The 24,230-nt window shown below is 39.2% G+C and overlaps 2 protein-coding genes across 7 annotated transcripts in view; one reads left to right on the top strand and one right to left on the bottom strand.

The window, feature by feature from the left end:
• LOC101851964 (armadillo repeat-containing protein 2) overlaps positions 1 to 13,205 on the bottom strand; it is a 23,702-nt gene extending 10,497 nt beyond the window's left edge. Inside the window, exons 1-12 of one of the 2 annotated variants that reach the window (XM_005102064.3) lie at positions 13,055 to 13,205; positions 9,731 to 9,948; positions 9,192 to 9,264; positions 7,690 to 7,858; positions 6,676 to 6,867; positions 5,507 to 5,599; positions 4,764 to 4,939; positions 4,026 to 4,128; positions 3,184 to 3,356; positions 2,454 to 2,504; positions 1,669 to 1,814; positions 522 to 621 (exon numbers count right to left, since the gene is read on the bottom strand). In XM_005102064.3, the coding sequence (XP_005102121.1) occupies positions 522 to 621; positions 1,669 to 1,814; positions 2,454 to 2,504; positions 3,184 to 3,356; positions 4,026 to 4,128; positions 4,764 to 4,939; positions 5,507 to 5,599; positions 6,676 to 6,867; positions 7,690 to 7,858; positions 9,192 to 9,264; positions 9,731 to 9,936 (1,482 nt within the window). In that variant the 5' untranslated portion in view covers positions 9,937 to 9,948; positions 13,055 to 13,205. Of the gene's footprint in view, positions 1 to 521; positions 622 to 1,668; positions 1,815 to 2,453; positions 2,505 to 3,183; positions 3,357 to 4,025; positions 4,129 to 4,763; positions 4,940 to 5,506; positions 5,600 to 6,675; positions 6,868 to 7,689; positions 7,901 to 9,191; positions 9,265 to 9,730; positions 9,949 to 13,054 lie in introns of both variants that reach the window. The other variant, XM_005102063.3, reaches the window with a different exon arrangement.
• Positions 13,206 to 13,267: 62 nt separating this feature from the next.
• The window catches only part of LOC101852334 (5-methylcytosine rRNA methyltransferase NSUN4), a 19,620-nt gene continuing 8,657 nt past the window's right edge, over positions 13,268 to 24,230 (top strand). Inside the window, exons 1-4 of one of the 5 annotated variants that reach the window (XM_005102066.2) lie at positions 13,310 to 13,448; positions 17,660 to 17,773; positions 18,087 to 18,792; positions 23,200 to 23,337. In XM_005102066.2, the coding sequence (XP_005102123.1) occupies positions 18,090 to 18,792; positions 23,200 to 23,337 (841 nt within the window). In that variant the 5' untranslated portion in view covers positions 13,310 to 13,448; positions 17,660 to 17,773; positions 18,087 to 18,089. The other 4 variants (XM_005102065.3, XM_035970711.1, XM_035970710.1 and 1 more) reach the window with 4 other exon arrangements.

A 24,230-nucleotide genomic window follows, 5' to 3' on the forward strand; every position in this document is an offset into this window, starting at 1 on the left:
GAGGGAGAGAGGGGAAAGGAGAGGGAGAGGGAGAGAGGGGGAAGGGAGGAAGAGGGAGAGGGAGAGAGGGGGAAGGGAGGAAGAAGGAGAGGGAGAGAGGGGGAAGGGAGGAAGAGGGAGAGAGGGGAGGGAGAGGGAGAGAGGGGAGGGAGAGAGGGGAAAGGAGAGGGAGAGGGAGGGAGAGAGGGAGAGAGAGAGAGAGAAAGAGAGAGAAAGAAAGAGAGAGAGAGAGAGAGTTTTATGAAGTTTGAGATGCTGAAAACTTGAATGACAAAATTGGCTGAGCACAAAAGAGTCATAGCTCCCGGTGAACTATGAGTGAAACAAAACACACAAAAACTTTACTGTGCATCACGAATAAGAGGGCACAAAATGCATTATCTCCTCTTCCTTATCAAACAACACTTATAAAGACTAATCAAAGTCCGCATTTGAGGTAAAACAATTATTACTGACAACAAGTTATACAACACAGTATCTGTTTCTGAATGGAGTACCACAAAAATAAAGTGTACACTCACGTCTTTGAGTAAGTGCTGCTTGAGCAAATTCACGAAAGCCCTGTAGCATGAGTGCTGGTTGGCTAATACTGAACAGCAGTCTGTGTGGAGAGTTATTTTACTGAAACAGAACAAAAAAATAATTAATAATTTGATTTCACAACACAATTCTGATCGATCCTGAGAGAGGTACAATATTCATGCCACATTGAAATGCCAATTTGAGACGATGAGGCATGGGTTTTAATGCCCGTTTCGATAAAGAGACTTATTTTTTATGGAGGACCTCTGAATTTAATAACTTCCTCCCACAGAGACAAAGCCAAAAACGTAGAAAGCCTTGAAACTCCCTGAACACCCCAAGGTCAACAACGACCCATTGGTGATTCGCACAACGATCATCACAAGAACTGTTAACCAGAAAAAGGATAAGCACTAGAGCAGTAGCAACTTCAAATTCACTCATTTCATTCTTTCCAGTCAACTGAAATGAAAAACACAGGCACCAGAAATTCTATTTTCACTTACTTCTCACATTTGAGCACACAACTAAAGAGATGAAAACAGTACCCAAAAATTTGAGAAACACAATAATCATGAAGATCTAACACCACACATCTGCATTTCTTATCTAGAAACCTATGGGATAGTTTGCGACAAATATGATTCACGTACTTGTTGTTGAACGTTTAAAGCTGTACAAGACACATCAGTATGCCACCTTAAGAGTGAAATACTTGGTCCTCCATTGCAATGCCAGGTAAACAAAAAACATTCTGGGTCCGATACTACGTTGAGTGCAACATTCAAGGAAAAACAAGAAAATGACTAAAAACCCACCTACAGCACCACAGCAGTTAGCAGGATCTATGTTCTCATAAGTCTTGAAATAATTTGTACACCTGTACACCCTCGTGTACACAAACTTTATTCGGAAGAGTTTTTTGCAGCACTTGCAACACAATTAATATATATAAGTGCAAACAATATTTTTACTTGAATAAAAATATCAGCAAAGGGTATGGGAAAAATTCCCCCCCCCCTCCCAGCAGACAATGCTACTTTTACAAAGGGATAAGCAGAGAATGTACACATAAAGAATACTAAAAGGTCAGGAGTTTTACTTGAGTTTTTACCTATGTGTAGGTAAGACCACAAAAAGACTCACCTCAATATTCTAGAGATGTACAACATAAGGTCACTATCCCCTGGGTAAGTGTCCATCAGTGTGACAAGCCCATCGATCACATGATGAGTCAAAAATCGATCACGACCTGAGCTTGTGTCTGCTAGATTCCTCAATGCCGCAGCCAACTGAAATAATGAAAATAACAATAGGTCACTTTTAAGGACAAGCGGGTTAACCCAAATTTCGGGGGTTTCCAGAAATCTTGACCTACACCAAAAGTGGGCATTGCCCTACTTATAGGAGAAGTTTGGTTTCATTGGTGAGTATATTTGTTTGGTTTTAAAGAAAACTCTCCTTGTCTTTTGAAGAAACTGAATAAGGATACAAAAACTTTACCTTCTATTTTCTCGAAACAGCATTTTTCGGGATAGCCCCCTTGCGCTTAAAAGCGACCAATTAGTTAGTTCACAAGCAAAAATGTTATGAACCTAAATTAACAGTAAGGAACAGTTGTTTTTTTCCATAAAGTTCCATAATGCAGCTCAAGGAAGAAAAATATAAATACTTGCTGAGACACTCACTTTGATATGATATTACCAGACTACCCAGATTTACAACAGAGGAAAAAGGGTGACCCTTGAACTAACTCGCCATATTTTGAACACAATGCTCTCAATGCAACACAGCAAATCAGTGACTAGAATGCTTATGTAGTCCTCAATACACAAATTACAAAAGCAACTGTGCGGTGACAAATGGAGAACAATCACAAAACAAGACTTAACTTGAATCCTTAGAAGCAGAGCATAAAAACGCATCCTCACCTGAACCAATATGTGTCCATACTGATCATACGTTTTGCCATTTTCTCGATTCTGAGAAAGAAATCAGAACAGGATGGCATTTTTATAAAAGCACACACAAAGCAAATAACTGCAATTGTAGAAGAATCTAAATGGACAGTTCTCAGTTCACATTGATGTAGACATGCTTAAGTGCCCATATTTTGTGCAACTGGCTCCCCCGCTACAACCAGCAGAGGAAAGAGGATGAGGGAAGAGCTCAGTTCTCATATTTGGCCACAGTCCAAGTCAGAGCTACATATTTGCAGTAGCGCTGAGGATAGGAGAAACTTGAATCATTTGAAACCAAACCCAAAACTAATCAAGGAAGCAAAAAGAGGGCACACAAAACAGAGCTTACTTTTTTCACAAGCACAAGCATTGTGATTCAAAACATTAAGGACAGACATTCCTATAACATTACGGATCTTGTATTTATCTACATTCACAGAAACCTGTGAAATAACAAAACTGAAAGCTGTACCCCACCTATTCATTGGAGGTGACGTTTATTCCTGTAACATAGAAAAGAAATAGAAGGAAAACAACAGACAAGAGCACCTATAAACACAGGTATCCTCAGAGCTTATACTCAAATGGGATAGAGCACTATATAAATGCAATGCATTATTATTATCATTTTATTACCCACGAAAATACAAACAACAATGTATGGAACAAGGAATGTACAACAAAAATAAAAAGTTCTTACTATTTTGTTTATGGAATGCATAAGGGTGGCAAGAGTCTTAACACAGTCCAGCTTCGCCAGTCGTTTCAGAATATTTGGATTCCCTGTGAGAAATTTCACTGCTCCTACACAATAGATGAGGGCTTCACACGACGAACTGGGATCAGAACTTCTAATCGTGTCAAGCAAAAGATCTGAAAGTGTATGTTGATGGTAGGAGTAAAAGCAACCAATAACAAAATGTGAATGTTGATGGTATGAGTAAATGAAACCTATAACAAAATGTGAATGTTGATGGTATGAGTAAAAGAAACCTGTAACAAAATGTGAATGTTGATGGTATGAGTGAAAGAAACCTGTAACAAAATGTGAATGTTGATGGTATGAGTAAAAGCAACCAATAACAAAATGTGAATGTTGATGGTATGAGTGAAAGAAACCTGTAACAAAATGTGAATGTTGATGGTATGAGTAAAAGCAGCCTGTAACAAAACATGCATTGTATATTTAAAGGACATACTCAACTGCACACTTTGATAAAATATTCATGATGAGCAAAAGAAAAAAAATGCATTTCAAATTGTAATAGTTTTGAGATGTGTACCCTTCAAACCAAATTGATTATCTAATTTCAGAACTCTACACCAATGGCTAGGTATCAAACCACCTTTCAAGCTGACCAGACAAGTATGTTAACTCTAAAACGACCATATGAAAATATGTCATTTCTAAAATTGTAGTTTTTAACCCTTTAAAAAATATTTTCAATAATGATAAAGTTAAGAGATGAAACTATGAACGTGCTAGTTCAGTCCTACTCTCACCATTTATCACTTTGAGAACAATACAATCATCAAACTCACTGAGAATATTCTCCTCCAGGAAAAATGAATCGTTCTTGTCATTCCGACTCACTTTGAACACAAGTTTGCACACATTCAACAGGTTATTCCCTGTCACTTTAAACTGGAAGAGATAGTAAAAGTCAGCGTAAAATGAAAGATATATATATTGCCAAGAAGTAAGTGTGGTGGTTCCTTGTCACACTGTGAACAATTATCTAAAGAATTTATAATAAGCCGGTCAGAAATTTTACACATGTCTGCCATGTGGATGTACAAGTTCATCACTGCGTACAAATACAAATGGAAGTATATTACTGGTAAATAGTGATGACAGTTTGATACAACTTTTACGTGACGACTTTTATCTACATAGACTTTTCATACTGTGTAGTGCCTTTAAAGCTCAACATCTAAGCAGTCCTGTAAATTGTCAGAACTAGAGTCCAAAATCTCTTTAATCATACAAAGTTAAGAAAAACCTTTCTGACTTTTTAAAAAGCATCTGACCTTTTTCTCCTTCTGTTCTAATATCAACCTTATTTAACAATTAAAAAACCCAAAACAAAACAAAACAAAAAAACCCAGCAGTGCTCTTCATCTCACATTGTAAATTCAAGAGCATGCTCCCCTTCTTTTTTCTTCAAGATACCAAGAAGGTGCTGACTGAGATGAATTGTTCTTTTCCGCTGACACTACTCCATTACATTGTAAAAAGCTTTAATATCTTTTAAATCCATTAATACACAATACACTCACAGCAAGAATGAGCCGGGCCATTCTCAACAGAACTCGAGGCTCATCCACGTCTAAAAGCTTGAAGATAATCTTCAGGATATTCGACCTATGCTGAAACTGGCGCGTCAAGCAATTGCGGCATTCCAGGGTAGTATATAACTGGCTTGCCAACTCATACATTCGATCACAATCTTTCTCTGAAAAAACAGAGATAGCAGAAATTTTGTGTTAGTCTGTACAGAACTAAAGCACAGAAAAATAATTTCATTTCCCCCATAAAAAGCATGTGGAAAAGTGCAACTTATTTCTAACTCAATAACATTTTTCATTTTTGTCTACTCATTTTTATAATAATAATAATAGATAGCATTTGTATATCGCAAATCCCCGCTCAACAGCAAGCTCTATGCGCTTCACAATCTATGAGAACCAACATAGCCCAGCCTAAACAAGTTTGCTGGTCCCCCTCCCCCATACCCTAAGAATCTATCTTAATTAAGACCATATGCAGTTGCGAGCACCGTTAAACTCTTACCAAACTAACACAGCGCAGCTAAAGGTTTCCATCACATGTTAGTTTATAAAGTACCAGGAGGGCCGTGCCCACCACAAGTTCTCTCCTCTAAAATATAGAAAGTGTACAATGATGAGTTCAGATACTCCTTCAGATTTCCTTTGATCATTTCCACCACTGTAGGCTGACCAAATGTCAGTTTTCACCACAGCAGTAACAAAACAGAATCAAGGATGAAGTCTGAACTTACTTTTCGTCAATGATGCCATTTCTGTGACTAGAGGCTCAATCTCTAAAGTGTAAATCTCTTCAAAATCTTCAGCATCACGTTTGCCAGCACTGCCTGAAATACATTTAATGAACCAAGGCATTCATATACAAAAATTTAAAATAAAAACTGAAGCACTGTTACAATAAAATTTTGCCGAAACAAAGATCAGGATTAAATGAACAAAACAAAACAATTTTATTAACCCTTGAACATACAACACCATTTAAGGTCAGTACACAATTTTCCCCAAAAAATTCCCCTAAAACAAACTCAAGCATTTAATTTTTTTTTACAGGAATTACTATGAAATAAGTGTGAGCACTATGCGGAATCTGGTGTGAGTGGGATACAACATATTGGCAGAAAGATGAGACAGTGGCTTATATACCTTCCCCACACCGGAATTTTAAAAATGTCCTCTGAAAGCAATGGCTATGCGCCCTGTCACAGCGCCACAGACAATGGTTCAGAAGACAATGTATTCTGAGTTACAAAGACACCCATCCATCTGGGTGACCCCTCCATCCCCCACCACCTACACACACATATTCATGCAATTTCAAACTATAGAGCAGGGTAAATGCAAAACATAGACAGGAACATCAGAGAGATAATGAAGAAGTAGGACCCACCATTGGCAGCCTCCACCTATTCACGATAAGGTTCATCAACCAAGGTTAACTTTTGATGTCAATAAACATTGCAGCCAGTTCTTCGATTATCAGACAAAAGTACCTTCATTATGAGCGAGGAATAATATGTTAGAAAAACAAACTTCAGAAAGCAGAAGCAGCCAGTGAAGTAAAGAAATCAAGATCGTCAAATCCTGACATTGACACTGGCACAACGGACCATAAGTGTTCTGTATGTGAAAAATTCTCAAAAGAGTAGCACTTGAAGGTCAGAAAGAAATCCATAAAAGAAGGTTTAGTCAACTAACCATTATGTTTAGGCAGACAAGCACACCACCTTAGGAAAGGTGAGTTGCGGCGTTCATGATCATAAGTAGCCGTGTGCCATTGTTTTCTTTACTTTACACTCTAAAGGGCATATTCAGTTCATAACAGACAAACCAATATTATTATTATTATCACCTGTCACAACACAAAACAAGAAAATCTCTAGCAGACCCGAGGAGTTACACTTACTTGTGCGACTAGACTTGCCAGCACTGGACTTCCTGCTCCCAGCACTGCCCGACCTGCCGTCACTGCCAGCACTAGAGGGCGCTGCTATGCCTCCCGGAGCCCTCTCAGCACCATCTGGTAAGCACTGATCCCCAGACCCACGGGCTGTCTCGGTATAAGCTTTCTCACGGGCTGTGTCTGCTGCTGAAGCTTCTGAAGTAGCAGAGGATGAAGGTAACAAAAGCCTTTTCATTTTTGCTTTCATTCAAGATGTTCAGCTAAGTTTAGTTTTAGTAAAAAAAAAGACCATCAATATGAAAATGGCCATACTGCTCAAAGAAAAACAAAGAGACAAACAGAAATATCTTGGAGGAAAGTGGAGGGAAGAAGAAGGATCTTTGAATGGTATCCACCAACATCTTATATATAACCTGGTTAAACTTTGAACAAGAGCATTTTTAGAGAAAGCAGGAAAAAAGTGAAGGGATGTACTGAAAAGAAATACACATTTATTAAAAGAAGTAGGGGCTATCAGTGGTTCTTTCCAGCAACATAGGAGAATAGCCCAAGAAACAGACCAAAAGTCGGGAAAAAGAATGATGGCTCACAGAAAGAAAAAAAACCAACAGATGAAAGAAGAGGAATGGAATCTCGCAAGGTTATACTCGAAACAATAGAACAAATGTTCTTTTCTGTGATAAAAATCAAACTTTAGAGACACATTCTATATATATTTACTGTATAGCTAAACGACATCCACTCTACTCACATAACCTTCACAGAAAGGATATACAGGTAGAATTTAGACAACCAATTTCACCAAAATGGCAGTCTTTCACATTAAAAGTATGTACATGGAAAAACGCTTCACCCATTTGGTAAAACATTACTTCCACAGAAACATGATGCTCAATACTTGAACACTCAAAGCTAACGTTACACTACAGTGTTCAAATTAGCCAAATTTACAATATAAACCAAATACCTATGGATCAGCATTGCCCAAATAAAGCATAACATGCAGATGTATCCTACCATCCCCATATCCAGATCTTGACACTTGCTCCGTGCCATCCAAGCTAATTGCAGATGGAACTCTGGCTCGATTAGCAGAGCCTCTTCTCTGACTCCCTTTACTGGGATCTGCAGGAGGACGAGGTACCAGAATATTCTCCAGATCCGCTTGGTTCACCGGCTTAGGGTGCTGTAAGGAATACTGATGATCATCTCTATGCGGAAAGGTAGACTGGTACAGAGAGTGGTGGGTACATGTGATAGAAGAAAGGAAGCAGTCCTTCAGCATTCACAAATTTGTGGCTCATCGCACAAATCTGATAACTCACATTTCACACACACACACACACATACAAACAGTAAAAACAATGGCGGACATTTTTCTATAGCTCTCTTAAAAAGGAGAAAAAACATTTGATCCAATGATTCATTGCAAAACAACTTTGAGCACAGCAAGTGGACTTTCTTTGTTTTCCTAGACTAAAGGGAACACATATCACTGTTTTTGGATAAGTGCAAGTACTGTCATTTCTTTAAAAAAGTTGATCTCCTGAACAGCTCTAAAAGTGTGGTCAGTTGGGTGTAGAAAGAAATGGTATGAAAAAAAGTCAAAAGGAATAAGATAGGCAAGAAATATAAAATATTACAAGCTTGAAAACTTTGGAGCAGATGACTGTTCTAGATCTTCCCAAAATATCAAATTTATGCGTTTGCTGCCAGTTTATTTTATAGAAAAGTTGCAAGGCTCTACCCCGATCTAAAAAACAAACGAAGAATAGCTCCAGGTCATTGAAGAGGTGAGGGAAAAATTGCCATTGATTCAAATGATTCCAATCTTGAAAATTTCCCATTCAGTTAACCACATGGCAGAGTGACTTACATTATGGGAACAGTGAGAACAATGTTCTAAAAACGATGAGTCCATTACCATACAATTAGTTTTTTCATCGCCCACCATGGATCAGCAATGTTGATTAAACATTTTCTATATTCTCATGCACCCCGGAGCCTATACCCTCAATTCTGAACCAGTTTCATCAATTTTGTGTCGACAAAAGATAGCCCTTTTAGTTTCTACACTCTCTAATTTTTCTCTTGAAGTTTCAGTCTTACACTTCTCAAAATTGTACATCTCCAAGTAGTAATCGCGGCTGTTTTACTATATTTAACACTGGAATAAATTACTCTTTTTGTGATGTAACTACAAAACACATCTTAGCTGCATATCGCCAACCTGGGGAGAATTACTTGAGTCTTTATGATTTACAGTCATCAATAAAAAGTCGCATAGAGGAGAAAGTTGCAAAAATATCTTCACAAACATGGTACAAAGCTGTGCACCTATAGGAAATATCTTATTCCTACTTATCATACAAGCACCATGATCATTTAATTTCATTTAACTTACATAAACCGAAACAAAAGTTTTAAATACAAGTAAATACACGATAAAAACAGATACTATGTATACAGATTTTATAAGAAAATAAGCCTTTAGTCACTAAATTTTTTTTATAACTTACATGGTCTAATGGTGACAATCTTGTTCCAGACACTGGGCGGGAATCCGGGCCATCAAAGTGTCTTGAGGTTAAGCTAGATAAAAATTGACAAAAGATATTTAATGTCTCTTGAAATTAAACTCAGAATCTAGATTTTGTGATTCTTTAAGACAGTAAACTGATTATTATAAATTTTGTATGACACTTGAAAGCGATCTAACACTCAACTGAATCTAAATGTTCACTAACTAGCCCTTTAACAACATACTCACAATCTCTTCCATGAGCAATTATATATTGTGTATTATAATAGAGGCAGAAGATCTAACTGAATCTAAGAGCAACTGCTACTGCTGGGTAAACAGTTTCAATCATCACATCACTGTGAAATGAAGTTTTTCAAGAGCTCAAAATAACTACATGATGTATTCAACTTGATCAGTTCAACACCATACATTAGAACATAATATGCAGCAAAGGTTATATCGTCATGCACCTCAACCCCACCCCCCCAAAAAGTCACACAATAAACACTGAAATAGAAGAAAAACCAATCTTACCTAAAGGAACTTGGTGGTCGAGATTCAGGAGCTCGAGTAGTCGAGGAAGGGAACAAATGTCTTTGTTCATCGCGAGGAGTGTTTGGTCTTCGAGTATCAAAAGTACGAAGAGATGAACGGGCAGCATTGATGATCTGAGAGCTTGTTGGGGTCTTCTCAGGCAAAGCATAGAAAGGCTTGCTTGACTTTTTGCTATCCATTGCCATTCACTTTCTTTCCTGTCATAAAGAAAACTGTACTTGATTACAACTGCCATGAACTTCACGGACACATCTTCTCAGGCTCTGGTTGGATTACTGATAACTAGGATGATAATTTGTAAAAAATCAGACCTTATCTACTTTTTTAATATGTGCACAAAATAATACACTTTAGATCACTGGTGGTGTCACATTGCAAATATCTTGTTAAGGAATACTTGAGAGCAATGGAAGGCTTAGCGTTGAACGAAATACCATAACCACTGGTAAATGAATGAAATGGAGAAAAACATACATACGCATTCCATGACTACTGCCATGACGAGGCACTTGAGGTCACAAAAAAAGCCCTGCATTTAGCTTTAATAGAAAATAAAAATTCACACTTCAATGAATCAGGAAGAGTGGCCCTTGACTTAAGTCCAGTTATTCTGAACCCCCCCCCCCCCACTTCTACCCTCTTCCACCCCCACCCCTCCTCCGACAAAAGAGCAAAAAAGACAATACTCTATACATCATAGCAACAATAGAAAACTTTGAAAATAGAATCATCTGACCATGTTCCCACAATATGATGAAAATGCAAGAAAGGAAACATGGGTCTGCTTTAGGAAAGTGCTGGTCTAGCCTAGGTCTAAGATTTTAAAATCTGATAGACTTTTATATTAAAAAATTGGGATGGAGTTATCGCATCATAGCACAATGTAGGACTAAAATCAGAAATAGAGGCAAGTCAGGAGTGGGAATTTGACACTCATTTGCCTCATTTCACCTAGGTGAGAACGAGAACCTGGCCATAGACAACAAAAGATCTTGTCAGTTGAGTAGGTTGGTGTTTTATTTTAGTAGTGTCTATAGAGAAAAGTTGGGTCAGACTCGCTAAATCAGCATCCATAAGTAACGAACGGTTCGCTGGTACTACTCACAAACGAGCGGATGGGTGATGAAGATTCGTTCGCTACTCGCTACACATCTGACAGAGACAACAGTTCCTTGAGCGCGCGAGTGGACCAGCAGAGGGAGAGACTTCGTGCATTTGAGTGGGCGAACAGAAGGAGCGACTCCTTCATTTGCATACTACTTACCTCCCACCCCCCCTCCAAAAAAAAAAAAATCACTCTCTTGCCCCACATTGTAGCTAGGCGTTCATGTCGGAAATCCCCCCCCCCCCCCTCCCCCATAAAAAAAAATTCCTTGTGAATTATTTAAATTTCACCTTCGTGATAAATCAGAACGTACACAGAGTGACCCACACACAAGGTGAAAGGTAACACATGTAGTACTACGTCACCAGCCTCTCTCAGCCCCTGCGGCACCGCTAGTGGCTTGAAATATTAGGCCTAATTTTATTTAACAAACAACAAACAATGGGCTTAACCTCGCATTGAGTATCCTGTCTGCTAAAAAGTTTGTCCTTTCCCTGCCCGCTTAGTGACTAAAATTGTGGAGCGGACTCAAGACACAAACTGACTTGAGGTTCGAAGTCCACTAGCTCTTGTCTGCTAGGCTAGAGTTTGTCCGCTCGCTGAGAGAATAAAATTGAGGAGCAGCGAACTATTTTGGGGCTTGCAGTCCTCTCGCACAGCTGTCTATTACCCACTCGATCTGACCGAGTCTGCCAATAATTAACCTGTCCATCCGCTAACCCCATACAGAATATGATAAAAATGGCAGTTTGCACTGTCTCCTTCCCAGGAAGTTGATAGACATTCAGAATGCCATCAGATCTGCTGGGGTGATTTATAATACATTGCATTGCAAAGGACAGAGCTTGCTGTTAGGTGAGAGTTTGCACCAAATGCTATGATCTCTTTCTTAACGAAGTAACTATTTCTCAGAACGCTCAGGAAAATAAAGTTGAACACTATTTCTCCGAACGGTATCTGATCTCGAGATTTTTCAGTTATTTGCTAGATTTAGGCGTCATCCTTTCATTCTGCCATTCTGAAGTAGAAGCATTTTTTAAAACAAATTCCATTTCTAGAGCTAGAGATTTCTAAATGTCTAAATATTCAGATACTTAAGTTGTGGTTGGAGCAACGTTCCTGGACTATGTGTTTCATTTGAAAATACCTTCAACAGGTTCTGCGAGAAAACAAGTCTGCTCGACCTTGGCAGTAACCTATTTTGCATTTAGTTACCCAGCAAAAACTAAAATCCTTCATGTAAACCCCCCCCCCCCCCCTGTTCACACCTTACACACACACTGGCCACTCCATTCGCTTATTATCAACAAATCTCGATCAAACCGTTTGGAGAAATAGAGTTCAAGTTTATTTTTCTGAACGTTCGGAGAAACAGAGCCGGCCGAATTTTAATGCAGGGATCAATGATCAATTACAACTTAAGATGCAGGTTGTGAGTAGTGAAACTGATGATAAAATAAAAAAATGTTAACACAAAAAAACTTATTTCCAAGCTCACCAACTGAAAAAACACTGAACCTATAACTATGCCATGCTTTAAAACAAAATGGTACAAGCTTAAAAACATCTCAGTTAAAAAAAGCTTCAAAACCTTTCAGATCAATCTTAAAATCTGCACCCACAGGTCACTGGGAATCAGAAGAAAAGGCAGGATAGAAGAGAATCTTCGTCTAATCTATATATCTAGATCTCTAGACAAGTCTACGTTCAACTTATGATGTTGAGACTTTATTTAAAACTTTAAAAGACTTTAGGAAAGAATTAGGGATGATGAACTTCTCATAAACATGATTGCATGACTCTGTCTAAGAGTAAGATTAGCAGACTAAGTCCTGACTTCATCTTGATCAAGAAACAGTTATGAAGTTGAAGTGATTTGATGACAGCAGATGAGAGAGAGCAGTGAGAGAGAAATTCCAGTAGTAGTAAAGTAGTGAAAAGGAAAGGCAGAACAAACTCAAAACCACAAAAGCTACGAGCAATTGCAATCTACAAAAAATAGTAATATACAATTTACTATAGATAGCAGCAATAAATATACAATTATTGAGCCCTTCACTTTTAAACCCAAGCGTCAAAGACATGGTAACTATGGACTTTAATTGCAAAATTGTCTTTTGGCCAAAGAAAGCGAAAGACTGCTTACAATTATGGAATAAAAAGACGCTAGTTCGAGATTTTCTCCAGTACTGACCTACCTCTACAGTGGGAAATTTTCAGGTTATATTGATTTTATATCTTTCAGGGCCCTAACATTGTGCTTTAAGACAGAAACAGCCCGAATTACAGTATTTTCACTGCGGCAAGAGCAGGAAATTTCAGACTGTCAACAAATATCTCCAGAGACGGAATGCCTTGACGGAAGTCCGAATAGAGACATGCGCAAAAGGATTAAAGTGTGCACATTTTGCCGAACTTTTCCTCAGTCTCAGAAAATCCGCACAGTAGACCTAGCCTACAGTCAAACATTTGGGAAGGGTCACTATGCGCAGTTTCAACAGAGTATTATTCGGCCCTTTTTGGAGGCACAACGAGCCTGCTCTTCCTAAATATATGTATATTCCATGCCGTTTTCGTTACAAAAAGAAATGGGTAAGCGGGCATGTTGCGATTTACAGTTACGTTGATTTTTCAGGTTTTGTTTTGGAATCCAGATCTTGGACAGACCCAAGTCTCTCTACTCTCTACTTTCGCTTTCACTATCAACTCGGAGCCAATTAAAATAAATTGGGCTCACATGATGACAGTTGCAACGTCTCCGTGGTCTAGTCTATGCCTTTGCGCTTTAATTTTAAAAAAATGGAAATTCTAAGTGCTACCTGAATTTATTTTTGGGGTCTTGGAAGGACTCCCAGCGAACTACAATTTATGTTGTCTTGTCCTCGCGAACTCAACTCTCTGAGTCTGAGCTGGTCGCTTTGACTCATCAAACTCAAACTTTGACTCTGACACTCACACTGGGCCTAGCCAGGCTGTACAGTGAGAAGGGCCTACTGTACTACACACTTTTATTCCTGACTAAAATAGTACCATCTTCAAGCATTCATGGTCTTTCTCACCCTGGATCCGTTCGCATAGGCCACGAACTAACACTTTCCATTTCCACCTTTCCATTTTGCAGGGCTAGCCTCAATTGGTCGCTTTTAAGCTCAAGGGGGCTATCCCGAAAAATGCTGTTTTGAGAAAATTGAAGGTAAAGTTTTTGCCCCTTGTTCACTTTCTTTAAATTTAAAAGACAAAGAGTTTTCGGTCCCCCCCCCCCCCCTCCCCCCTTATATTTGAGTGTAGATATATTTAGATCTGTACGTTTGATTCACGGCGAGGTAAGTTATCAAACCTAACAACTGCAAAACATCAAATTATCTGGCCCCGTGGAAAATTGCATTTTTGAAATTAAAAAATTGCAAAAAATTGCAACCTTCCCATCCCAGGTGCATTATTTCGGGCTTAACATTTTTAGTTTAAAAAACATGACAATTTGGAGTACCGGTAGCATAAAAGCAGCACAGCTTTTAAAAAAATCATGACAAACAATACAAATTCATCAAATGTTATTAACAACATTTACTAGTAACAACACACGAGTATGTTAACAATAAAGTTATCGACCATGATAATGCGCGACACAAAATAACGGAACCCTCGGTTTTCGTAATAACTTTTAAATGAAGGCATAAAATTTGACCAAATTTAGTACATACCGGGTACTTGGTTCATGCAAAAATCTAGAAGTGTATGAGGTTTAGTCTATAAAAAACAAAAAAATTGACGAGAGATTTTCGAAGTAACTTCTAAATACAAAATAAGCTTTATGTTCCAATCAAACCAGATCCTGTTCTATTTTTCTCTTGAAACCTTTGATACATGGTAATCTGTATTTAGATCTATTTCAGATATTTTCTGTTTTAAAACCGGCATGGTATTGTTTTAACACTAAGTCAAATCGTAAAATACAGCAATTTTTTTTTTTCCATTTATAAACAATAGTAATACATGTACTAATGTAGATCTAGATCATTTCTATAGCACCCACTCCCGTGTGAACGCAGCTTAAGGCGTTTTACAGTTCGGGGTGTTTACGTACACGGTACACGGACACCTAGCCTCAGTGTCTACGTACACGGTAACCGGGCAGTTCAGGATTCCAAGTTCAGTTTTTGTCATCCAGTGTTGCCTTCAACTCCAGCCCTCCCCCGACTGTACATTTTTTTTAAAAAATCAATAATTCTCCCATTCCGTAGCCCTGTACTTCGTAGCGCACAGACTTTGAATGAACTTTGGTGACCCCAACGGGTACTCACAATGTGATGCGAAAGCACAGGTTCACTGACCGGTAACGATGGCGAGCCCAATGAGACACGTGTATAACTTTCTTTTTTTATTTCAACAAGTGACAGCACAGGACAAATATTGGTTAATTTTCATTCCGGTGGGTTACTGTGTACATAGATACTGAGACTAGGGGCCCGGTTACCGTGTATGTAGACACATGCATCATGTATGAACAATGTTTACGCGCGTGCACTCACACGCACACACACGTACACCTCACACACGCACACACCTACTTTCTTATCACACGCGCACGCTTACACACATTAGATAAAGGCCTAGCCCAGAGAAGGCTACCTTCTCGGCCTAGCCTATGTCTCAGTTCGTGTTGTACATTATGCATTCCGGCCTGAATTTCCGATTATAGCTTTTAGAGTACGCTCAGTAGGCTTGAGCTGGGCTGATACCATGAATTACGTTGGCCTATCGGCTCTGTATTCGCACCATTTCGTATGAAAAATTCTGATAAAATTAAAGCGTTGATGTATTTTTGCCTAAAATTGCACAAAATTGAAAAAAATTGCGGGTTTATTGCGGAACTCGACGAAAAACAGCAGAAAGGCTGCAGAAAGAATCAGGAGCCCAGAGGAGGCAAAGGGGGTGGAGGCAGAAAGTGGAGATGAAAGCAGACGATAGAACATTGACTAGAGAGCAGGAAAGGATGTGAAAGGAGAAAATTTTCCATCGCTATCCGGATTCGAACCCACGACCTATTTAATGAGAGCGAACACCTTATTAAATATTAACCTCTAGACCACGAGAGCTCCCACTCAATTTCTTTGTTGTGCAGGTGCCTGGCTTCCTGTGAGTATAATGTCCAATCCGTGGCCACTGCACCTTGTCCCCTCCTCATCTCCGATCAGGCTCTGTACTGTCATGTTGTCCCCTTAACACTTTTCCTCGATGGTGACCCTTTTTGTCCATCTGAGTAACTTCCTCAGACACCTGTTCAAGAAAACCTTAATCCTCATTTTTATTCAAGTCTGAGATGCATTCCATGTTTCACAACCATATTGTATACAGTAGAACATGGCTAGATCTATAGCGGGACTTTTGGTTCCAGAAGAAAAATCCCGCTGTAGGCGAGTTCCTGCTATACGAAGGCGAAGGGGAAATTACCTAAAGGTTTCTTCAAATCCACATGATTGCTTCCCTTCCATATCAATCAAATTTGCGCTTATGATAAGTCTTCCTTTTCTTGTCAACTTCATTGATTATCTCAGCCTTTAATTTGAGTAAGAAGCATTTCCTTTTGTCTTTGTTGGAAGCCATCTTTTCCTCTGTCTCGTTGCTTGTGCTGTCTATCGTTACGTTGAGCATCAACGATCACAATTCAATGAATGAGGAATCTCAGGCTGCACGCTCTCCTCGTCTTTTACTTTTTGGCCAAGGCTAGCCTTGTATAGACCTAGGGCTATGGCCTATATGCTCTCATATTGAGCGTCTAAGCTACAGTAAATCACTTTTGGAGTTTCTCACGTAATGTGTCTCTCCGCACCATCTCTCTCTGCTGCCTGCCCCACCTCACTCATCACCGGACTGGCCAATCACAACGCGCACTGCTAACTGCCTGTATGGAGCCCACCTACAGCCCCCAAACCCCCTTCCCCCAGCTAGAGCTCACTCGATCTCTCCCGCTTTATCTGATCTGAGTTCAGGCCTTTCCATGTCCCGCTAAACCGGAGCACTTATGTAATTGAGTTTACATAGAAAAAAAAAAGGGGGGGGGGATTCCAGTAAGGTCTCGTTGTAGTGGGTGCCGCTATTGTCATGTTCCACTGTAATCTTCACATTTTATTTGAGGTGAAAATCCTCAGCTTTGTTCAGAGTGAGATCTGGTTCTCCCAATCCTATTTAGAGAAGATATCATGAAAGCAGCCTGTGCCTTTTTGAATTGGGACTTAAATTCAGCTATGTTCCTCCCTCTTTGTCAATTGTACTCCTAAGACAGCAGAAGGATTGACCGTCTTCTCGTGCATTTCCTTCTTGCTCTTTTTGTGGTGCATCTAGGATTTTTAGGCTGTTTCGTGAAACTGTCTATTCGAGTTGGAAATCGAATATTAATTAACAAAATGATAATAGGTTTGAAGAAATCTATACCATTTCTACATCAGAATCAACAAAAATGTTCTGTTCTAGAAGAGACTTTTAATTTTTTCATCTTGCTTCCTATACTTTAGTATGTAACATAGAAGTTTTGTTTTGAGTTGTCTTTTTGAAAACACAAATTTGATCATTTGCTACTCCCATTTCTCAAAACAAATGTTAAAATTTTGTAATGGTGTTGGCAGTATAGCAGCTCTTGTATTCCTCTTCCAGCTATTTGAAGCTTGAAGAAACTGAGAAATGTTTTGTCTGATTTTGATCATTTCAGAACTCTCCGACAGGCACATGACAAACTTAGAATTACAAAGTTCTATCTGACCATTTTGGCCGCTTTGAGTTACTTATTGATCTATTCCTATGCGTAGCTCGTAGAGACTTGTGTGTGAAAGATTGTCAAGCAACCACCAAATGGATGTGCCGTGTGTAGCTTTGTGCTTACTGTGTACTTCAGGGGGGCGGTTCGCTGGCAGTACAACAGGGTAAATTTACAGTAGTTTAATAAAGACCGTACAACTGAGACAGGTGGTGGATGGCGCAAATACTATGTTTATATTGTGAATTCTTTTTGTACATTGGCAAAACCTGGTTGTAAGTGGGGCTAGCGGTACAACAAGGTTTGACTGTAGGCATAATATTTATCTTTGTTATTTCATTTTGTACTTTTACCATATTACTTTCTGGATTTCACTTAAAAATATTTTTGCAAAATGAATAATAGTCTCAATTTTAAATTTTTTTGAGTAAAGGAAATTTATTTTTATTTTGTGACAATTGTTCTTCATTTCTTCTCAGGCAATGCACTTGAAACAAAACACTGGCTGTCAGCAAGCTCTGGATCATTTTGATGCCTTTTATAAGCCCTTTTATGGGGACAAATGGCCCCTGATTAGGGTGTCACTGCTCTCTCTTTCTAAACATTGTGCTGTTATAAATAAATTTGCTGATCCTGAAAAGGCAAGATTGAGGCTGTCGAATCTTGGTGCAGATGACCTCGTTAAAAGTGCAAGAAGACTTCAAGGACAACTGGAGCAAGAGGCTCTAACTGAGCAGACTTTGTCACATAATAGTGTTGAAACATCTTCAGAACGAATTCCTGAATTGGACTTGGTTGCTAATGAAAATAGCTTCAACAGGTCCTATTCTAGTCTTTACAACAGTTCTCCAAGAGAAAGTTTATTGGAAAAGTCTCAACAAAAAGTATTCTGTGAGGATGATCGAGTTGATCATGGGCTTCAGACTGGACAAGAAATTGATCCAATTTACGATGAATTGTACAAAGACAACATTGATGTATTTGTGCCGACAGTTCAAGTTTTGTCAGAACGGGACCAACTTCTCAAAGATGAACTGAATTTGAACATGTTTGAACCCAGAAACATTGATGTACAAGTCCAGCGACCGGAATCCATAAACATTGCAAGAGATATTGAAGCATTTGCCTTCCCGGCTGGTGATGTTTCACAGTTCCCACCAGCTAAATCACATAATCATAGATTTGGTAAGTTAATTTCTGGGTTTAAAATGAACAAAAGATATTCATGGTCCATGGCTTATTTAATGTTTTGTTTGTTGTTTAATTCTGTAAAATGCTATCACATTGAAATAAGAATTATAACTTGCTGAATTCAGTCATCATCATCATTGCCTTTCTCACCCTGCATCAGGGTATGGGCTACGGACAAACACCCTCCACTTTTCTCTATCCTGGGCTAGCCTCTTGATGTTATTCCATGTCTTCCCACTTTTCTGTACATCGATTTCTGTGATTCTTCTCCAAGTTCCACGAGGTCTTCCCCTTGATCTCTTGCCCTGTGGGTTCCAATCCAAAACTTTCTTTGTTATGCAGCTGCCTGACTTCCTGAGAGTATGTCCAATCCATCGCCACCGCCTTCTTCCTACCTCATCTCTGACTGGGATCTGTCTTGTTTTCCTTAACACTTGGTGACCCTGTCTGTCCATCTGATCCTCAGTAACTCTCTTAGACACCTGTTCAAGAAAACCTGGATCCTCTTTATACAAGTCTGTGATGCGTTCCATGCCTCACATCCATACAACAGGACTGACTTCACGTTTGAATTGAAAATCCTCAGCTTTGTTCGAAGTGAGATCTCTCTGGTCTTCCAAATCCTATCCAAAGATATGAAAGCAGCCTGTGCTTTTCCAATGCGGGACTTTATTTCAGCACCTGTTCCTCCCTCTCTGTCAATTATGCTCCCAAGATAACAGAAGGATTCAACGTTTTCTAGGACCTTTCCTTCTATTGTGACCTGCTCCTTTCATTGTACATCTGTCCTTAGGACCTTTGACTTTCCGGGGTGGATCCTCAATCCAACAGACTCCGATAGGCTGTTTAATACTGAAGTCTTTGCTTGCATCTGTTCCTGGGTGTGCGACAGAAGCGCCAAGTCGTCTGCAAAATCCAGATCGTCCAACTGTGTCCATGGTGTCCACTGTGTACCATTTCTGTGTCCTCTGGTGGTTTCCTTCATCAGCCAGTCGATTGCCAATATGAAGAGGAACGGTGATATATAGTAAGCATCCCTGTCTCACTCCAGTCTTGATGTCAAAGCTGTACGTGAGCTGGCCATCATGTACAACCCTGCAACTTGTCCCTTCGTACATGCTCTTGATGAGGTTCACCAACTTCTGTGGGATTCCGTGGTGTCTCATTATCTTCCATAGTGTCGCTCGGTCTATACTGTCAAAGGCCTTCTCATAGTCAAGGAAGTTGACAATCAGCTGGGAGTTCCACTCCAGGGACTGTTCCACAATAAATAATAATCCTCAGCGTGACAATCTGGTCGGTGGTTGAGCGATTTTTCCGGAAACCGGCCTGTTCATCCCGTAGTCTTGGATCCGTTCCTGTCTTGATTCTTTCCAGAATGATTCTGTTGAAGACCTTACCTAGTATTGAGAGAAGAGTGATCCCTCTGTAGTTGCTGCAGTTGCTGAGATCCCCCTTTTTTGGAAGCTTCACGAGGTGTCCTTCTTTCCAATCCTTTGGGAACTTGCTCTCATTCCAGATCCTGGTAAACAGTGGGAGGAGGATGTCTGCCGTCACATTGGCATCTGTTTTTAGGGCTACAGGTGGAATCTGGTCGGGACCGGCCACTTTACTTTTGTTCAGCTTCTTAATGGCATCCAGAATCTCTTGTTTTGAAGGAGCATCACAGCAGATAGGTAACTCATTTCTTGCTGGCAGTATGTTTGGTGGGTTACTCGGTGGTGGTCTGTTCAGGAGACTGTTGAAATGCTCTACCCATCGCTTAGACTGAGCTTCCTTTCCAAAAATGCTTTTCCCGTCTTGGTCCTTTACAGGTACTTCAGGTTTCCCATATTTTCCAGCAAGTGTCCTTGTGGTCTGGTAAGGGATTCGCATGTGCCCTCCTATCGCTGCTTCCTCTGCCTTCTCTGCTAGCCTGTTTATGAATTCCTCCTTGTCTTTTCTTATTGATTTCTTGAATTCTTTAGCTGTTGTCCTGTACTGCTCCAATACATCCGCTCTTGATCCTCTTGTTCTACTTGCATTCGCTTCTGCCTTCAGTTGTCTTCTTATCCTAATTAAATCCAATGAGTGTTGGCTAATCCATTCCTTGTGCTCCCATTTCTTCCCACCGAGTATTTCTTGACATGTTGATGTAAAGACTTCTTTGACCTTGGTCCAGTGTGTATTCACCTCCGTGTCCTCACCGCCAAGATCAGCCAGAGGTTGAAATCTGTTTCTCAGCTGCAGCTGAAACTCTTCTTTCTTGTGTCCGTCCAAGAGACCTACTTGGAACTTGGTTCTTTTGATTTCGCTCAATTCAGTATCACTTATAAAATGATTAGATGCTTGTTTAAAGAAATAAAAAAAACTTGTTATGTATGTAGGATATTCAGAGGGAACGAAACAAAAAGGTTGTTGTATTCCTTCAAATTATAAAAACTTATGAAAACTCCTTGTCTGTGTAAAGTCTTGTTTATGTCGTCAAGAACCTGTACTGTGAATGCTTTTTTGGGCATCAATAGAGGAAGAATTGCTTTCCAACAAGTGTATGATACTGTATGGGCCTCACCTTGAAACTTAATTTAATTAGATGTTCTACTGCTCTGGCATAAGTTGACAAAACGCCTTTTTTTTATTCACAGCATTCTCAAGAAAAAAAGTTTTTTTTGTCAGCGTAACCATTTGAAAATAGAATGCTTCTGAAATTTGAATTCTAATTTATACATATTTTAAAAAAACTAGTCTCAATTTCTCTTTGATTTTCTCACACAAGTAGGGTAACTGATCATGCTTTAGATTTAGGGGGGGGGGGGGGGGGGGGGGGGCTACACCCCCAAAGTCAAAATTCGGCCCAAAATTATGGAATTTGAGTTGTAGGCATTTTTAGCTTCCTCAGCCTCTCCTACAACTATTTCATCGCATGAGAACCTCCCAAAACCGTATTTTTTCCCATACCGGGCATGTTTATGACCGCCATTTCCTCATAAAGTCAGTATTCTATTTTCTTTATCGGCCGTTTTCTCAAAACGCGACTTTTCACTATACTTTTTTTAATAACTCCACCATTTTTCATTCAATCTTCATGAAATTTTCACAGAATGAAGAGAAGAGGTAATACTAAAAATCTGTTTGTTGAATTTTTGATATATGGAATAGATTTTTGTTGGTGGTGTTTGGGGTGTGGATTTTCACAGATTTTTAGCAAACTTGAATGCTACCTCAGGAAAAAATTCATTAAAAAACTTCTAATTCGTTTAGGAAAAAAACAACAGATGAATTTTTAGATCTGATGTTTGTGAACACGCATGCAAAAGAACAATTAATTTCCATGAACGATAAGTGCGGTATTCATTCCTTAAGACATGTCAACAAAATCCAATATGGCCGCCGTATCCATGGAAACACAATTTTTTCTCAAATTTGATTGCGGATTTTAAGACTCCTTACTATGCTTGTTGTATATGTGAAATTTGGTAAAATTCGGTCCAGTAATAAGCGAGATAGCCTTCAGGTGTAGCTCCCCCCCCCCTTAACAAATTAAAAAATTTGGTGTCAAAAAGAAAAAAGGCGTTTTGTCAGTTTACGGCAGGGCTGTCTCTGTTCTTGGCATGATTCTGAGATTCAAACCTAAAATCGTTGATTTCAGTGGTCTTTTGTTTTCTGAAGTTGTTGAATACACTGCAACTAAATTTCTTTAGCATGAAGTACGCAAAATTACTTTGCCAACTTTCAGTGTCTTAATGGTTTGCTTAGGCACAAGTGAGCCTGGTGGAAGTACTAACTATGGTAAACTCAACCTAATGCCTGTCCCTTCCCCTGCTCCTAAGTTATTTTTATATGTTCACCAAGCAGTATTTCTAAGCTTTTTCATCTTTCAATCCCTTCCCTAAACCCTCCCCATCCCTTGCTTTATACAGTCCATCCCCCCCAACCATGGAGCTTGTAAGTTTCAGCCCCCCCCCCCCCTTCCCACCTTTCAGTTGAATATGGTTTTTATTTTTTGAGGGGGGGGGGGGGATTATTTTGAAAGTTTTAGGGCTTTGCATTGCTTTTATCAGCTGAGGAAATTAGTTCATGCATTTTTCCACTGTTTTTACTAACTTTGTCTTGAAATAGGTGTCAAGGTAAAACTCAAACCTCTGCGTAAGTTGAATTTTTAAATAGTATTTTAATCAGTAAATAATACTTAAGTTTCTCCTCTTGAATTAACTTAAAATCAGCACTGAGTTGATAAAGGCTTTTGACCTCTCAAAATCTGTTTCAGCACAAGTTTTTATTTTTGCTTATCAACAATGAATAATTTTATTGACACGGAGCTTCCGCCTCTTCTCCAAAAGTAACTTTCAGTACTTTCCTTGTGTTGGAAGAGTCAGTATTACTGAAATTGAGATCTCAGCTCTTGTTTTGCTTTCTGCCTAGGCTACTACCTGATGGATGCTGCCTCGGTGATGCCTGTGATAGCCTTGAATGTTCAGTCTGAAGATCAAGTCCTTGACCTTTGTGCTGCTCCGGGTGGAAAGACGGTTCTCATTTTACAGTGTCTCGATTTGTCTGCTGGTAAATCATATGTAGTTAAAACGTTTTTTTTTTCTTATGCTTTTGATTTTTAGGAAGTTAAGATTAAAGTATGAAAATACTTTTTTATTGTGAAAGTTAGATGTTCTTGGGAGTAAAGTGTTAACGTCTATTTAGAGTTATTGTTGTCAGTCAAACTTGAGTTGTGGTCTCTGAAGATGTATCACAGATACTGCACTAAAATGATTAAAAGTCTGCATGTCTAGTCATAGTGCTAACATGGTGCATTGTATTACATTTTCAGAACTAGTTTATTCCTGTTACATTATGTTAAATACACCGTGCACAGCGGGTATGGAGCGCCCATTTAGTTTCGGCTGGTGCGAGGCAAGCAAGCCCGCGCTTCCCCAGGTCAGGGGGTCATTTACCTGCGCCGCCGGGGATTTCCTTTATCAGCCGAACACTGGCAGCGCTCTTGTATTTTTTGCAAAGTTTACCAGCACAGTGAGCCAAAGCTAATGTAAGATGAACATTTTAATAAAGACCACATTAATATTCAACCTATTAAGGAAGAAAATGAAGAAATCGGAAGACCATGGTACTTTACACTTAAAAGCTGTAAAGTTCTCAAAAAGGGGACTTAATTTGATAAATGTGTCATAGATAATCAATTATAAACATCAATTTAAATGTGATTGCCCCCAACGAATTCAATCAAATTTGCACACAGGACTGAGAACATAATGAAATTTGTACTCACAAAGGGGCATACGCAAGAAGCTTCTGGATCCATAAAATCATTCAAGTTTGAAGTAGATTTTTGCAATACTCTTGCTTTGTGACCTTGTTTTTTCATAGCGATATCCACGATATATGTAACTGCAGAACAGATCTTTTCTTGCCGATACACTTATGAAAACACAACCTGAACACAA

Source organism: Aplysia californica, unplaced genomic scaffold (genome assembly GCF_000002075.1).
Source record: "Aplysia californica isolate F4 #8 unplaced genomic scaffold, AplCal3.0 scaffold00311, whole genome shotgun sequence".
Taxonomy (NCBI): domain Eukaryota; kingdom Metazoa; phylum Mollusca; class Gastropoda; order Aplysiida; family Aplysiidae; genus Aplysia; species Aplysia californica.